This window comes from Chiloscyllium plagiosum, unplaced genomic scaffold (genome assembly GCF_037043375.1).
Source record: "Chiloscyllium plagiosum isolate Xiang-an unplaced genomic scaffold, Cpla_swu_hap1 HiC_scaffold_39, whole genome shotgun sequence".
NCBI lineage: Eukaryota > Metazoa > Chordata > Chondrichthyes > Orectolobiformes > Hemiscylliidae > Chiloscyllium > Chiloscyllium plagiosum.
Window position 1 is genome coordinate 21051162 of NW_028270177.1, and position 18537 is coordinate 21069698.

The 18537-nt window shown below is 40.7% G+C and overlaps 2 protein-coding genes across 4 annotated transcripts in view; one reads left to right on the plus strand and one right to left on the minus strand.

Moving 5' to 3' along the window:
* The window catches only part of LOC122540996 (protein FAM227B-like), a 298901-nt gene extending 287751 nt beyond the window's left edge, over positions 1–11150 (plus strand). Inside the window, exons 15-16 of the mRNA XM_043677409.2 lie at positions 6347–6407; positions 10974–11150. Of these exons, the coding sequence (XP_043533344.2) occupies positions 6347–6407; positions 10974–11150 (238 nt within the window). The remainder of the gene's footprint in view (positions 1–6346; positions 6408–10973) is intronic.
* Positions 6795–18537, minus strand: part of galk2 (galactokinase 2) — a 121224-nt gene continuing 109481 nt past the window's right edge. For all 3 annotated transcript variants that reach the window (XM_043677417.2, XM_043677418.2, XM_087981247.1), the window contains 2 exons: positions 17070–17271; positions 6795–11576 (listed from right to left, as the gene is read on the minus strand). In XM_043677417.2, the coding sequence (XP_043533352.2) occupies positions 11369–11576; positions 17070–17271 (410 nt within the window). In that variant the 3' untranslated portion in view covers positions 6795–11368. The remainder of the gene's footprint in view (positions 11577–17069; positions 17272–18537) is intronic.

The following is an 18537-nucleotide window of genomic DNA, read 5'->3' on the forward strand; positions in this document are numbered from 1 at the left end:
CAGAACCCATTTCTCCCATGTCAATCTTTGAGTCATGCATTTACCTCTCTAATTTTGTTTACCCAACACTAATGTATACGTGCTTCAGGTAGTAATCCTGAGATTATTACTATTGTGGTTCTGCTTTCTAATTTATCCCCAAACTGCTCATAATCCCTCAGCAGAAACTGTTTCCTCATCCTACTTTTGTCATTGGTACCTACATGACCACAAAATTGGATCCTTCTCCCATTCCAGTTTTTTCTCCAGCCCAGAAGATATGTCCTGAACCTTGGCACCAATTGGCAATACAACTCAGGACTCTCTGTCTTTGCTGCAGAGAAATGTATCTATTCCTGTAACCATACTATTCCCTATTACAACTCCATTTTTCTCTTTTCTGCTCCCCCTTGAGCTCTGTAATTTGGTGCTTTGGTCAGTTTGATCATCTTTCCTTTACTCTGTGCCCTCTTTCACACTGGGAGCAAGAACCTTGTGCCTATTGGACAAGGGCACTGGCTGAAGCTTCTCCACAGTTAGATTGCGGATCCCATACCTATCTCACCTACAGATACAACCTCCTGTCCTTCACTATGGACCAAATTTGATGTAATTAATCTTAGGAAATGTGACTGTCTCCTGAAACACAGTTTTTAGGTAACTGTTCCTCTCCCTCAAATTTCCTCAAGTAGCCAATACTCGCTGGTGTGATCACAATGGCCCACATTGGCATCCACCAGTGTCCACATGTTATGGCTTTAACACGTCACCTACCCAGTCACCTCTATTCAATTGAATTAATTAATTTGGTTGTTCATTAGTTTATAAATGAACCTTCTAAGTGTGCACTTCTGCTATTTCAAAATTCATATTCACTCATGGGATGTGGATCTCACTGATTGAACCAATATTTATTACCCATCCAAAGTTACTCTTGAGAAGGTATCTTCTTGACAGTCCAGGTCCTGTAATAGTAGACTTTGCATTCTATTAGGGAGAGAATTCCAGGATTTTGACCCAATGACACTGAAGGAATGTCAATACATTTCCAAGTCAGGATGGTGGATGACTTGGAGGGCAACTTGTTGGTAGCAGTGTTCCCATGCATCTACTACCCATGTGCTTCTTGATGGAAGTAGTCATGGGAGCTGCTTTCTAAGGGGTCTCAGTGAATTTCTGAGGTGCATCATGTAGATTATACACACTGCTGCTACTGAACATTAATGGTAAAGGGAGCAGATATTTTTGGATGATTCCAATCAAGCTGGCTGCTTTGTCCTGGATGCGGGGAGACCCGAATTGAATGCAATATTCTAAAAATGGCCTAACAATGTCCTGTACAGCCACAACATGACCTCCCAACTCCTATACTCAATGCACTGACCAATAAAGGCAAGCATACCAAATGCCTTCTTCACTATCCCATTTGCGATTCTGCTTTCAAGGAACTAGGAACCTGAACCCCAAGGTCTCTTTGTTCGGCAACATTCCCCAGGACATTACCATTAAGTATGGAAGTCCTTCCCTAATTTGTCCTATCAAAATGCAAAAATCTCAAATTTATCTAAATTAAATTCCACCTGCCATTCCTTGACTCATTTGCCCATCTGATCGAGGTCCTATTGCATGATGAAGTAACCTTTTTACCTGTCTATGACAGCACCAACTGTGGTGTCATCTGCAAACTTACTAACCATGCCTCCTCTATTCACATCCAAATCATTTATGTAAATGACACAAACAGTGTACCTAGCATCAATCCTTGCGGCACATCGCTGGTTACAGGGTTCCGTACTGTTAAAAATGATAACATTTTTGGGGATCCAAGATGGCGGCGATCTGAGAAGATCGCACTGCAGAGCTTTGCATCGCAGTACGAAGCTTTAATCCGCCCAACCCAGGCCATTGTGATATCTTGGGACTCCGCAAAGATTGTGGAGCCCCAAGAAACTTCTAAAAATGAACTTACCTGTGTTTCCAGCCATCCAGAGATGCCAAAAAAGGGAGGAGGAGCATCCGAGGCCAGGTCTGCAGTTCATCCTGCAGCAGCCTCGAAACTGATTACTTTCCAGGCTCTGGTGAATGAGCTCTCGAAATCTCGCGAGATGCTGGGGAAACAGATTGAAGAGAAGCTGGCACCAATCTCTCTCATGCTGCAGAAGCATGAGCAGCAGCTGGGAGACCTGGAGAAGGGGACGGATGAGGTAGAGCACAGGGTCATAGTGGTGGAAGCTGATGCCAGTTCATTTAAGGATAGGATCCAAGCCCTGGAGACGCAGTTCTGTAATTTGCGTGACCAAGTGGATGATCGTAAGGACAGGAGCAGGAGTAAAAACATTTAGATCATTGGTCTACCTGAGGGTAAGGAAAGTGAATGGCCTGTGGAATTTGTTGAGGACTGTCTGCCGAAAAATCCTTGACTTGGAGGCTGGGATGAGACAATTGAAGATAGAGAGAGTTCACCTGGTCGTAGTGCAGAGATTGGGTCTGGGTCAACATCCTCGCCCTCTCCTGGTGCGGAGAGAGTCATGGAGGCTTGTGAGGAGGGGCAGGCCAAAATGGAATCCTTTTATAGGGATCAGAAGCTCCTGGGTGTGACTCCTGAGCAACAGTCCTTTCTCAATGCCCCCTTATCAGAGCAAGAAATGCAGGAAGATGTGAGGCAGCTTCAGATTGGAAAGGCATCCAGTCCTGACAGACTTCCCAGTGAATTCTGTAAGGAATTTATAAGTGTATTGTCAGGCCCGATGCTCATTATGTTTAATGATTCATACAGTCATGATTGTCTCCCACCATCTCTGAGAGAGGCCAATATTTCACTTATCCTTAAAAAAGGGAAGGACCCGGAAAACTGTGCTTCATACAGGCCCATCTCGCTCTTAAATGTGGACTTTAAAATCCTCTCTTAAGACTCTCACATTAAGGCTGGAGACTGTGTTACCTTCTATTATTAAAGAGAATCAGACAGGCTGCATAAAGGGTCGCAGATCTCCCAATAATGTTAGGAGGCTGCCTAATGTAATTCAAGCGTGCCAACAGCAGTCAATATAGGGACTGGTGATTTCTTTAGATGCAGAGAAGACATTTGACCGAGTTGAGTGGCTGTACCTTTTCTATACTCTAGAGCGGTTTGGTTTGGGCGAAGTCTTCATAAGATGGGTAAAGATTCTCTACAGTGGCCCTCTCACAGCGGCCATCACCAATGGGATACGATCAAGCAATTGTAAAATTTTTAGGGGCAGCCAGCAGGGCTGTCCCCTGTCACCATTGCTTTTTACGTTGGTGATTGAACCATTAGTGGAGGCCATTCATGGGGGATCCAAATATATCAGCTCCAGAAGTGGGGTCAAAATCACATAAGATCTCGTTGTAGGCAGACAATGTCCTAATTTTTTTTGACAAATCCAGCAGTTTCGTGCCTCGCATGATACAATGCATTCGTGCGTTTGGCACTTTTTCGGGGTATAAGATTAATTTTGCTAAATCAGAGGCTATGCCTGCGGGGGTCTTACGAAGGAGCTGGCTCTTGGAGGCGACTATAGATTCCCATTCAGGTGGTCACAGCAGGGTTTTGTGTATTTGGGCATATTCATTACTCCAGTTCTGGATTGGCTGTTCAAAGCCAATTTTATTCAATTATTTGAAAAAATTAAACAAGAGCTTCAAAGATGGGAGGCACTTCCAGTCTTGTGGCTTGGTCGGATAGTGCTTATTAAGATGAATATTCTCCCTTGTTTGCTATACCCTATACGGATGCTCCGCCTGATTTTCAATAAACAAACACTCAGCTGGTTCAGCTCCTTTATTTGGCATCGTAAGCGGCCCCTCATTAAATTAGCCAAACTGTAACTGCTTCACAGATTGGGGGGAGTGGACCTTCCAGACATTAAAAATTACCAATTAAGCTTGCTTTTGACCTACGTGAGTGATTGGGTTTGTGGGGATCCTCTTTCAATATGGCTAGGTATCGAAGCCTCCCAGGCAAGGTGCCCCCTTACCAGTTTGCTGTTTTTGGACAAATAAGGACAGTTAGGGAATATTGCCATCAATACTGTTAAATAGTCATCAATACTGTTAAAGCATGGAGGGTGATTCAGCAGAGGGAAGGCAATATTGGCAAAACATCTTAGTTTACACCTTTGTTTACACCATAGTGGGTATGGCAGGTTTTCAACCAGGGGTGATAAGATTCAGGATTTAAATGTTGGGCAGCTAGGGGTGTGTCTTGGATGGGTGATTTATTTGAGGGAGACGTAATGACGTCCTTCGATCAGTTAGTACGGAAGTACGAGTTATCTAATAGAGACCTCTTTCGTTTTTTTTCAAGTTAGGGATTTTATTCCAAAAAAGGCCACACTTTTGACTGATCCCTGCAAGTCCGACATAGAGAGGGGGATGCCCCCTCAGATGAGTCTGATCGACTCTGCAAGATGTCGGAGAGAGAGCTGGGTGTTGAAGTCTCCTCAGAGGCAAGGAGGATATTTGGGAGAATGCAAGGAAGATAAAAATTTGCAATGGGACCTATGCTTTAAATTGAAGATTCTCCACAGGGTCCACTTGACCTTTTGTCAAAACTTAAACCAGAGGTATCTTCAGCATGTCCCAAGTCTGTACTGGCACTCTTACCCATTGTCTTTGGTTTTGCGATAGACTTCAAACATATTGGAGTGCTGTGGCAGGCACAATGGAGAGGATTTTGTGTGTAGGGGTGGAGAAGGACCCTATCACTCTCCTTTTGGGCCTGCCCACTGTATTTCCTGCAGACGTGCATAAGAAAAAACTTTTCAATATTCTCACGTTCTGTGCAAGAAAGAATATCTTGCTATCCGAAAATCCCCCAGGCCTGTCAGAAGATTGTTATGGACCATATTCCCCTGGATTTTCTCATAAATATGGTATACCCCAAAACTGAGAATTCTTACAAGACATGGCAGCCCCTTTTGGAATAACTTGACACAGATTTATTTGCCAAACTAACAAGGGCTTTTATATAGAAGTAACCATTGTGTTTCATGAGACAAATATCCAGGGAAGAGGAACTGTGAACGTATGAGTGTTTTGTTTGGCTGGTCTGAGTAATTACAATTTATTAGTTTGTTGTTGGTTATTTATTTATTTAGTCAAATAGCCAGTTTGGGTTTTTTTAAATTCTATATTTTTCTGTATACGTTTATACATTTGTACGTGAGGGTGGATTGGGGATTTTTTTGGGCCTTTTGTACTGTTTTGAACTGTATTGTTTTGTACTTGCTGTAATATTTAAAAATCTATTTTTTCAATAAGAATATATTTTTAAAATGTTAACATTTTTAATCCCCTCACATGTTCGATGATATAACTGCCTTGACAATGTCATAACAGAGCTAAAGAATCTCAGCTGTTGAAATTGAATCACAACCTAAGTACATTTAGTTTAGAACTACCTTTATTGCCTCATAGCAAAGTCTCCACAAGTAAATATCTGTTCTAGTACTGTACTAAGTTAAAAATCACACAACATCAAGTTATAGTCCAACAGGTTTAAGTGGAAGCACTAGCTTTCGGAGTGCTGCTCCTTCATCAGGTGGTTGTGGGGAGCGGCGCTCCGAAAGCTAGTGCTTCCAATTAAGCTGTTGGACTATAACCTGGTGTTGTGTGATTTTTAACTTTGTACACCCTTGTCCAACACCGGCAGCTCCAAATCATACTTACTGTACTGGCTTACAAAATACTGCCACAGGCTGAATACTCTGCTGTTGGTGTTCTCCAGGCGCTGGCCTTGCATCAAACATATAATGTAAAAGAAATATAAAGATTAGAATTCTGGAGTGCAATTACCATATCTAGATTAGAAGTTGGGAACCAATTGTTTTAGCCAAAAACACAGCTCCTGTTTCTGGACATTATCCAGTAACCTCCATTGAAATGTACAGATTGAGACTGTCAGGTGAGAAAACATCATGGTTTGTTGTGAAAACCGAAAGAATTGCGGATGTTGTAAATCAGAAACAAAAATAGAAATTGCTGGAAAAGCTCAGCAGGTCTGGCAGTGTCTGTGGACAGAAATCAGAGTTAACATTTTGATTCGAGTGACGCTCCCTCAGGTCTGCTGGGATGTATGTGAATTATAATTGAATAGCCTTACACTCTAAACTTGAACATGAAAATTGTTGTTTTGGTATCACTTCAACTCTTAGTACCATTGGATGCAGCCAGAGTCAGCACCTGTAAGAATTGTATGGAAAAAATAAATGAGAAACCTCTACCTTTAAAAACAGGTTAATACCCTTTATAGTCATAAATTTAGAGATGTAAATTCATTAAAGAATTCAAATTCTTTTCCCCTTGAGTGAAGAAACTTGTAATTTTTTTATCTGTGTCACACAAGGCTGAAAAAAAAGTTGTCCAATGGCTTGGAAGACAAGATTGAGTCAATTCCCAGCAAATCGGTAAGTTTGTATATTATCCTAAATGAGTAAGCTTTGCTGTTCATTGATGCTATTTATGATTTCTGCTATTCACTCTAAGAAACTGATTCATTTAACATAATTCTATAATTACATGTAAAAAGAGCAGTCATCATTGAATATTAATGCATGAGAAAAATTTCTGGTAAATAAAGAAATATTTTAGTTGAGGATTAGTTACAAAACACACTGGAATAGATCTGCTGACAGCTTGTTGACATTTAAGATGTTTTAAAACTTGAAAAAACTAGATAATGTAGTTGAATGCATTGTGGCTTATTTTTGTTTAATACCTGTGGGACAATGAAGTTCTAGTTGCAAAATCATCAATTAGTAAAATAGATTAAAAAAAAACACAAGCACATCAAATAATGGTTTCAGAATTTTATTTTCAAATGACTTACTGTTGGGGAATATACCAAAATTTGTTCTTACAAATAGGTTTAAAGTAGGCCCAAGTACCAGACAGGACAGGCATTGACAATTTACTGATGCTTTTATTTATGAATGAACAAAGTATATAAGATCATTTTATTTTGGAATCAAGATCAAAAGCCACTTAGTTACCCAGACAAAAGTGAAAATAACTATATAAATTCATGTACATTTTTCAACTATCTTCCCTGAAGTGGGAGATGGCACGGGGCAGGGTGACACTAGGCAAACTGACACACAAGATGGCCGCTGAGCCATAAGTTGGCCACTTGACACACAAGATGGCTGCTGGACCACAATATGGAAGGAGACAGCAGTGCAAACACAGACACTGCCTGGGGCCACCAGATGGCCAGCACAATGCACTCACAATCCAGTTGATAAGTTTAAGGCAGGTGGAGGAGAGAATACGCATGAGTAACGTACACTGTCTGCCGAAGTGTCTGGGTCCAGCCAACGTCTTTGATAGAAATGCTAACAGTTTGATACAGACTCAATACAAAGTGCTAACAGCCAGGGCTGCAGTAATCGTTCTTCTCAGGAAGAGCGATTAGCGCCCATTACTACAGCAATTGATTTCCGTGCAGGCATTGAAACTGACAATGTCTACACTGAAACAGACAGTGACCACGCGGAAATTAACAAAGGCTGCACTGGAACTGACAAAGACTGTATCGAAACTATCAATGATTCTGCAATGTTTACAGTAAACAAACTATGTTACAGAGACAAGAATCTCATCACTGACCTATTATATTACAAAATGTATAAAAGTATCTTGACATGTGCTCCAGGTTGAGAGAAGACTCACAGCTGACCACTGTGCTGTTGGTGTCTTTCTCTCCCCAGAGCTCCGGTATTTCCTTGTGCAATAAACTCTGTTGTTGAACCCCGACACTGACTCTGAGGCTGGTGATTTTCCCCACAACAACCCTATCAATTTAAAGGCCAATCTTTTTTCTTTTGGCTCTGTATTAGTCCATACATTCCAAGCTGCCTATCTTGCAAACAAAGGCACTTGATGTCGGAGCAGCCATCTACCCAGGATACATGGATGACGCACTGGACTTCAGGGGAGACTGAAACTCCGAGATTTCAAATCACCGCTTCCCTTTCCCAGCATACTCCTGCAAACATCGAAGCCATTGAAAACCAGATGGACTACCTTAAAGCTAGATTCATCTTCCAAAGAGAATTGAGGGAGAGAAGTGTGTTCTGTTTAACACAGACATGGCTCACCCGTGCTATACCTGACTGTGCCTTACAACCCGAGGGCTTCTCAATTCACTGAATGGGCCACTCAGCATCCTTGGGCAAGGTAAGGGGCAGCCTCTTAATCAACACCTCCTGGTGCTCAAAATGTGGTGACCCTTGTGAGTCACTGCTCCCCATGCTTAGAATATTTAACAATGAAATGCTATCCATACTACCTGCTATACTATCCTGACAATGGTCTACATCACAGCCCATGCAGAAATGAAGTATGCACTTGATGAATTATTCAATTCTGCAAACAGTCTAGCGACAGAATACCTGAAAGCCTTGTTCATTGTGGCCAGTGACTTCAGCCAGTCCAACCTCAAGAATGTGCTACCAAAACACCAAACATGTCTCCTGTCCCACCAGAGGCCTGAACATTCTTGATGATTGCTACACAAGCATCAAATATGCCTACCACCCCAATCCTATCAGCACTTTGGAAAATCAGACCATAACACTGCTCCTCCTCCGGGCTTACATACACAAACTGAAGCGTGAGGACCCAGTTAAGAAAGTAGTACACTGTATGTCTGAGGAAACTGAAGGGCTTCTATGGGACTGGTCAATTTTCAAGAACTCAGCAGCCAACCTAAACAAATATGCCACTACCATTACTGATTTCATTAGTAAGTGTGTAGGTGACTGTGTATCGAAGATGTTAATCCAAACATTCCCCAACCGGAAACCATGGAAGGAACCGGGAGATCCACTCCCTACTGAAGTCTGAGGCGTTCAGGTTGGGTGACCCTGACCTATACAGGAAATCTAGGAACAACCTTTGCAAGGCCATCAGAGATGCCAAGAAGTAATTCAAAACTAAGCTTGAGACCCAGACTAGCCAGATGGACAACCGTTGTTTATGGTAAGGCTTACACGACAAAACAGGCCACAAAGCGAAATCAAACAGAATCACGGGCAGCAGTACATCCCTATCCGATGACCTCAATCCATTCTACCCTCACTTTGATCAGAAGTGCAGTGAAACGATATCACCTATCCCTACAGTCTCGGATGTACCTGTACCCATGGTGACCATTACAAACATTAGATTGGCCTTCTTAAGGGTGAACCCACAGAAAGCAACCAGCCCGGACAGAGTCCCTGGCTGCGTACTCAGATCCTGTGCAGACCAGCTGGCAGGAATATTCACAGACATCCTTAACCTCTCCTTACTACAGTCTGAAGTCCGCACCCCCTTCAAGAAGAGCTCCATCATCCCAGTGCCAAAGAGAAATCATGCAGTGTGCCTCAATGACTACTGCCTACTGGCTCTGACCTCCAGAATTATGAAGTACTTTGTGAGGTTGGTCATGGCTCACATCATCTCCAGCTTCCCAGATTGCTTTAATCCACTACAATTCACCTCCTGACACAACCTGCCCATGCAGATGCCATCTCCCTGGTCGTATACTCATCCCTGGAACATCTGGACATCAAAGATACCGATGTCAGGCGCCTACCTATTGACTACAGGTCTGCTTTCAATACCATAGCTCCAATTGAACTCATCTTCAAACTCCAGGACCTAGGTCTCTGCTTCCCATCCTGTAAATGGATTCTTAACTTCCTGATCAACACACTGCAGTCAGTTAGGAAAGGCTACAACAATAACACCTCCTCCACGATAATCCTCAACATCAGTGCTCCACAAGGCTGCATACTAAAGTCCCTCCTATACTCCTCATAGACAAATAACTGTTTGGCCAAATTCTCCATCAACTCCATTTACAAGTTTGCAGATAATATCACCGTTGCAGGTCAGATTTCAAACAATGATGAGACAGAATACAGGAAGGAGAGAGAGAGAGAGAGAGAGCTTAGCAGCATGGTGTAAAGACAACAATCTCTCCATCAACATCAGCAAATGAAGGAGCTGGTCATTGACTTCAGGAAGCAGTGTGGAGGGCACGCCCATGTCTGCATCAATGGAGCTGAGGTGGAGATGGTCGAGAGCTTCAAGCTCCTGGGAGTGGCAATCACCAACAATCGTCCTGGTCCACCCAGATTGACACTACAGTTAAGAAAGCACATCAATGCCTGTATTTCCTCAGATGGCTAAGGAAATTTGGCATATCCATAAAGACGCTTACCAATTTTCATAAATCATCATAGAAATCATTCTATCTGGATGCATCGCCGTGCAGTATGGCAACAGCTCTTCCCAAGACGGCAAGTAACTATGGAGAGTGGTGAACACAGTCCTGTTCATCAGGTAAACCAGCCTTCCATTCATTGATTCCATGTGTCCTTCCGTCTGCATTGGGATGGCAATCAACATACTCAAAGACCCTCCCCCCACCCCAGTTATACTCTCTTCCACCCTGTTCCAACAGGCAGAAGATATAAACGTTGAATACACATATGAAAACTTTCAAGAATAGCTTCTTACCCGCTGTTATTTAGAATGGACCTCTTAAATACTAATGTTGATTTCTCTCTGCACTTTCTCAGCAGCTGTAACACTGTATCCTGCACACTCTGCTGTTACCCTGGTGCACTTGTATCGTACGGTCTGCCTGTAAAGCACGTAAGACTATAGTTTTCACTGTGCCTCAGTACACATGATAATAATAAATAATTCATTTATCATGTGTTCTAATTAACTGCCTGTTTGGAATACTAATCTGCAAGTTTTGAATTCAGGTTGGCGAAGGATTTCAATGGTATTGGGTTCTTCCTAATAAACTTAATGAATAGATCAACCTTCCTGTTCAGATGACACCTGTTTAATATATGGTAGAAACAAAAATCTTCGAGCCAGAAGGTGCAACATGGAAGACATCTGGTGAAATATACACAAGATTAAAAGCACAATGAATTTTGTTCTTTGACTGTTGTCTTCATTTCCATTAGATCACTAAAGTCAAAGAAACCAAAAAGGAACTTCAAAAATCAAGTTTGACAGAAGCTGAGACAGACACTGACATTGATGACGATTATAAGGACAATATGAAATGCCATGAGAATCTGTGCGTATTGCAATTTTCACAGGAATTGTTACCAATCATAACCATTGAAAAGGTTGAGTAAAACATTGAGTTGAAATTTTGCAACAAAAAAAGACATCCTCTGTTATGGTCTCAAGTCAAATTAAACAAGGGATTGTGAAGAAGCAATATTTGTAATCATCTCAAATTTATTTTGAATAAATGTGTCTTAATTACTCAAAGTAACAATAATAAACAGACCAGCTCTCTAGTTTATTTTGGGTGGAAAGGTCTCCTTATTCCCACAGGTCTTGCAGTTATTTAGGCCTCATAATAAGCTCCAGCTCCTCCTGCAGGCTGGGTGGCAAACAGGCTGTGTGTGTGTAAAGCTGCTCTTTGAACATCTGCTTTGTAATAGACTTCTTGCACTTTCATCAGGAAGCTATTCAAGTTGTTGGTGGGTACCATGGACACTGTGCAACCTCCCCATCCAGCGCCAGTTAACCGTGAGCCAATAGCACCAGATTGTCTGAAAAATAATCATTAATATAAATACCATCAGATAGAACATGAGCATTTACTTTTCAGGCCACAATCATCTATAAACTCAGGATTCTAAATGTGTAAGAATTTTGTTTCATATGAAAGCCTACTTTCTTAAGTCTTCTTTGACTTTGCTGAGCACAAAAATTCAATGATTTAATTAGTGTGAGGGAATAGAATATTTCCCAGGTCACACATCATAAAATCAGAGAAAGCTCTCTCAACTCTGACTCAAGCCCAACTTCAAACAGACATTGTACTGCACTGTCCAAGCCAATGAGGAATTAGCTTAAGACTACCTAAATTCTCTTCACAAATTATCCTTAACCATCAGTTGCAAAGAAAATTTTGTTCCATCAGTCTGGGTTGGATTTGAATATAAAAAGGCAATACTTTATCCATTGTTGCCTATGAGTATTTAAGAGATTTCAGTATACTGCAGATTTTAACACTTACAAACCACCAGTATCACATCTGATCATATTCTGGACTCTGAGCTGAATGTTCCTGTAACCTAAAACCAGGAAAAGTGATTTGTGTAGCAGAATAGATGTCATAAACATTTCTTTATTTTGTTTCAAAACAGTTAAAATCAATTGAGGATTTCGACCATGATCCAACAGACTTTCAAATTGCATCAGGGAGCGGTGAAGAATAAATTATACCTGGGGATTCAGAGGTGGCAATAGGTGCAGATCAGAATATTGGACTTACATTTTGGTGTCCCTGATCTGTGGTGCGTGGAGCTGAGATGATGCAGCAGACATTGCTGGAAATGGAGTAGCAGGACTGAAGGAGTTGACCCTAGGTGACCATCATTGACTGCAGTTTAAAGTATTGGAATTTCACAGCTGAAGCTTTGTAATCCCAAATAAAGAAATTACAGATTCTACAAATCATTCGCAATATATTTAAATTGTTCTCTAACTAGGATCCATGAGGGATTCCCCCCCCCCCCCCCCCCCCCAACCACCACCACCACCACCACCTCCATGTGAATATTAATCATACTAAACAATACAAACCTAAACAAATCTAAGTAACAACCATAATCCTAAACTAAGGACAGCAAATTTGGAAGATGCCAGAAGGAATATTTACTCTGTTTGAATGGCCTTATCATCGCTTTGGGAAGCTCACTAGCAGCTCATGTTCAAAATTAAGTCAGTTAAGAAATCGAAACAGGAGCTCATTGGGCTATTTAATAAGACCATGGCCAAAAGAATACAATAACACCACTATCCCCAAATTCCAGAGGATCGAATAAAACTTTGATTAGCTTTCTCGTTCTTCACTGTCAATTCTGGCCCAAAATCATGGGAAATACTTTTCTTCTTTGATTCCTACAAGGTCTCCATTTCAATTTCAAATTTACTAACTATAGGACTCTGTCTATCACTAAATGGAAGTCTCATTCCTAAAATACAATCAGTGTGTAATATTGTGATGTGTTTTATTTATTTGCTTAAGGAACACTACTCTGACATTACAGTACGAACATTAATCTGTTTCAAAAGTTCCATTAGTGGCATGAAGCTTCACTGATGGTAACCACAGGCCATAAAAAATCACACCTGCATCCTTGTGAAACGTGAGTTGCATTGTGCTAAACTTTCACTGCAATTTGGCAGAGAAAGTTAGGCTGCACTACAGTTATACAGGGGTCTTATGTAACTTGGTAACTTCAGTCCAAAGCTGAATTTTCTAGTTCAATTGAAACTTATATCATGTACCTCCTCCACATAAGATAAAATGTTTTCCTTGGGGTCAATAGATTCAAGTTACCTTTACAAATCATAGAATCCATACAGTGTGGAAGCAGGCCATTCAGTCCACATCGACCCTCTGAAGTGTATCCCACCCAGACCCATCTCCCTACCCGATCGCTGTTACCCTGCATTTCCGTGGCTAATCCACCTAGCCTGCACATCTTCCAACAGTGGGAAGAAACCGGAGCACCTGGAGGAAACCCTGCAGACATGAGAATGTGCAAACCCCACACGATAGTCTCCTAAGGCGAGAATCAAAACCTGGGTCCCTGGTACTGAGAGTCAACAGTGTTAACCACCGAGAGATATAATTTCAGTTGTGAGTATATGTCATGTTTTCAATTACATTTTGTTTCCAGTATTAGCTGATTTATCTGCCAGTTGATTTTTGTGCCTTTTCCCCTATTTGTATTTTCCTCAATTACTCAATCTCTGGTGATACTTAAGTTGCAGCACACATGGCGGTAAGCATTGGCAGTTTCCACTTCACAAAACATGCTGTAACAGAATTCTACCAACTGTGACAGGATAGCTAACAGCTAATATTTGGCACAAGATTGGCACTTCGAATATAGGTGCCCCTTTTTTTCATTTGTGACATTTATTCATGGGATCTGGATGTCCTTAGCTAGACCAGCACTTATTAGCTATCTCTAATTGCCCTCAAAAAGATAGTCGAGGAGAAAGTGAGGGCTGCAGATGCTGGAGATCAGAGCTGAAAATGTGTTGCTGGAAAAGGGCAGCAGGGTCAGGCAGCATCCAAGGAGCAGGAGAATCGATGTTTCAGGCATACGCCCTTCTTCAGGAAGGGCTTATGCCTGAAGAAGGGCTTATGCCCGAAACGTCGGTTCTCCTGCTTCTTGGATGCTGCCTGACCTGCTGCGCTTTTCCAGCAACACATTTTCAGCTCAAAAAGATAGTGGTGAGCTGCCTTCTTGAACCATTGCAGTCCTTGGGATACAATACCACCCTCAGCGCTGTTAGGAAGGCAGTTTAGATTAGATTCCCTACAGTATGGAAACAGGCCCGTTGGCCCAACAAGTCCACACTGATCCTCCGAAGAGTAACCCACCCAGACCCATTACCCTACCCTATATTTACCCCTGACTAATGTACCTAACACTATAGGCAATTTAGCATGGCCAATTCACCTGACCTGCACATCTCTGGACTGTGGGAGGACACCCATGGAGACACAGGGAGAATGTGCAAACTTCACAAAGACAGTCGCCTGAGGCAGGAATTGAACCCGGGACCCTGGCACTTTCATGCAGCAGTGCTAACCACTGAGCCACCATGAAGTAATACTCCACAGGCATTCGTGCTCATGGGAGAGATTTCAGGACATCTGACCCTCCAAGAATACACTGCATTACTCCATTATGTAACTTTTCCTTGACACCCTGTATTTTTTTCTCAGGTTTTCTAATGTAGTGAAACCCAATTCGTATTTCTGTGAAAGGAAATGCAGAATATACTGCTCCCTGTTATTTTGTTTGACATTTACTATTTGCCATTTTTGGGACACACTTGCTTATTTCAAAAATGTGGAAGAGCTGATTTTACGAATGTCTTGCTTCCTAAATAATGCACAAAGACAATGTTTGCAGGGACAATGGCAACTTTTTTGGCAGCATTTGATAACTAGAACCAATGTTAGTAATACTATACAAATAACCAAAGAACTGTAGATATTGGCAATCAGAAACAAAATCAGAAATTACTGGAAAATCTCAACAGGTCTGGCAGCAATCATGGAGAGAAAGCAAAGTTAACTTTTCGGATCCAGTGACCCTTCTTCTGAATGCATCTTCCAGGGAGGTGATGGCTTAGTTATTGCTATACTTTTAATCTAGAGACCCAGATAATGCTCCTACGACCCAGGTTCAAATCCTGCCACAGCAGATGGTAGAATTTGAATTCTATAAATATCTGGGATCTATTGATTACCATGAAGCCATTGTCAATTGTCAAAACCCATCTGGTTCACTAATGCCCTTTAGGGAAGGAAACTACTATCCTTTCTTGGTTTGGTGTGCATGTGACTTCAGACCCACAGCAATGTGGTTGACTCTTAACTGCTCATGAGGTGATAGGGGATGGGCAATAAATACTCACCCAGCCAGCAACATCTACTTCCTGTGAATGAATTTTTAAAATGCAGGATCTGAGAGTACTAAGTGCCATAAATCGGATAAACAGCACAAGACTTAATGCACAAAGTGCTACCCATCAGCTAATTCCACATTTTCTGTTCATCCATGCCAAGCTGTACTAAATTTACAGTTTTTGTACTGCATTATCATACCTCAGTAATGTAAATATTCAACTCAAGCTGATACTTATTATTAGAGGCTTTTGATCCTAACTCCGCTCATAACTCCGAAAGTCACTTACAAATCTCTTCAGAATTAAAGCTCTATTTTTCTCTTATGTTCAACTGATGATATTGACCCCTTACAGCAAATCCAAATTCTTTCTGTATATTAAGACAGATAATGTCAAGGGGAATGCTGTTTACTTTTTTGCCATCTTAAAAGCAAAATGAATGGGCCACATTCTTCAGCTTCCTGTTTTTAACCAAGTTCTTATCAACCCTTTAATAGTTTGTGTTTTCATTCATCAATGTGTCTCCATTGCAGAATATTTTGAAGATTCACTGATACAACATTCGCAGCATTTCTTTCTCAATGTACTTTTTCCTTAAATAATTTTACAAAATTCATGAGGCACAACTTGGCTTTTATGAGTCCAAGATGAATCATCTATGCATAATTTGTGCTTCTTTAAATATACAAAATGAAAGGAAGAGGCCAAAGTGAATGCAGGCACTTAAGAGAATGAGGAGAAAGTGAGGACTGCAGATGCTGGAGATCAGAGTTAAAAAATGTGTTGCTGGAAAAATGCAGCAGGTCAGGCAGCACCCAAGGAGCAGGAGAATTGACGTTTCGGGCATATTGTCGATTCTCCTGCTCCTTGGATGCTGCCTGACCTGCTGCACTTTTCCAGCAACACATTTTTCAACTTTAGAGAATGAGGCTGGGGAAGTAATGGGGAACTAGGAACTGGCAGAGAAGTTGAACAAATACTTTGTACCAGCCTTCACAGTAGAAGACACAAGTAAGAATACAAAAATATGAAATAATCAAGCAGCAAAAGAGGGGAAGGAAATAATTACAATAACTAGCATTGGACAAAATGTATTCTGGAAACTAACAGGAAGAAAGGCTGTTAAGTAATAGAGATACACAGTACGGAAACAGACCCTTCAGTTCAACTCATCCATGCCAATCAGACATCCGAATAAATCTCGTTCCATTTGCCAGCATTTGGCCCATATCCATGTAAACTCTTCCTATTCATATATCAATCCATGTATCAATCTGAGCTATTTGCGTTTCTGATTCATTTCCTGACCAGTCATATTATTCCAAGAGTTATTTTAATGCTGACTTCATAATTAAAGTGTTATCATTGCACTGACATTTAACATATATCATAAGATCATGTTTTGAGTCTTGTGTTTAAATTACATCTTCAACAAATGAGATAAAATTAGCCTTTGTTTGTGGTCTTTGTAATTGTTAGATATAAACAAAACGCTGAAATTATGTCATTTATATTGTATGGAAAATGTGACACAAAACATTCCTCAGTATAATTAACATACAACTAAATTATCCTTTTTCTTCTTCTGTTGGAAGACTTACATACAGATGTCCACAAGCTGGTCAAGTTCTGGACAGCTGCACTCGTACATATCCCTACAGCTGGTATGGCTTTGATTCATCAGCTCTCCCAACAATTGCAATGCATTGGCAGGTGCCTCATCACAAATTCTCTTGAACTGTAGAACGCGTCTAGCTTCAGTGTAAACATGCTTAGCGCGCTGATAAAGTTTGAATGTTGTCACTGTAGAACAGAAATATTAATTTTTAATTTTAATGTTTTTTCAGAACAATGTTGAAAATTAATGCAGGAAGTAACTCTATCAAGAAAAAGACCTTTGATTTCACATAATTACAAACATTGCTTTGGGTACTCGAATGATAAATGACACTGAACATAGCAGCCATAAAAGTAAAACAAAGGAACCCTTTTTAACTGAACAGATACGCTATCAATACTTTATATTGTATCACAATTTTGCTCATGTCGGTCATGGGCTTTCAGAGGTACTGAGGAAAACAATTTAAGGTAGTAGATGGAAGTCAGGCTGATTCTGGATTCCCGCTGTGCATTATGAAAAGAATGGTTCATTAAAATTTGTTGCCTTTTTATGATCATTTCCTACTCCATGGATTCTTAAAGTTGATTCCAGGAGTCAAACCTCAATTATGACAAATATGAATCTACAACCTTAAAGTGATTTCCTCAGTACATCTGAAACGCATGATCGGCATGAGCAAAATTGTTACACAATTTAAAATACTGTCAGCATATCTATTCAGTTGTGTCAAATTAATATATTACTATAGGACAAGATTATGGTTAGACTGCAAGTTAGTAAAGTACCTTATTTAAAAGGGAAATACAAATTTTGTTTCAAAGTCACAATTCCATCACAGAAATGAACTGTTTTCAGGGCACCTATTCTCAAGCAGTGCAATATGAAATAAAAGCAAGACTCCAGATCTTTTCTAAGATATGGTGCCCAGATCGGTTCACAGTACTCCATTTGGGATCTAATCAGAATTTGTATAACTGCAGCATAACTTCTACATCCTTGTACCTGAGCTTTCTGGATATAAAGGCCAGCATTCTATTAACTTTCTTGATTATTTTCTCTTCCTGTTCATGATTTTTTAAAGATCTATGCATATGAACCCCCAAGTCTCCTTGGCCATCCTTATTTAACTTCATTCCTTCTAGAATGTATGCTGACCAATACTTTTTTGGTCCAAAATGGATAACCTCATATTTACTTACATTGAATTCCATCTGCCACAGATTGGCACATTCAATTAGTCTATCAACAGCTCATTAGATTTTTATGCTAACCTCTATAGTGCTGCCTAATTTCATGTCAGCAACAAATTTAGATACATGACTTTCTATGTCATTATCTAAGTAGTTAATAAATAATGCAAATAACTGAGGCTCAAACATAGACACTGGTCACACCATAAGACCATAAGACATAGAAGCAGAAATGAGTATATTCAGCCCATCGAGCCT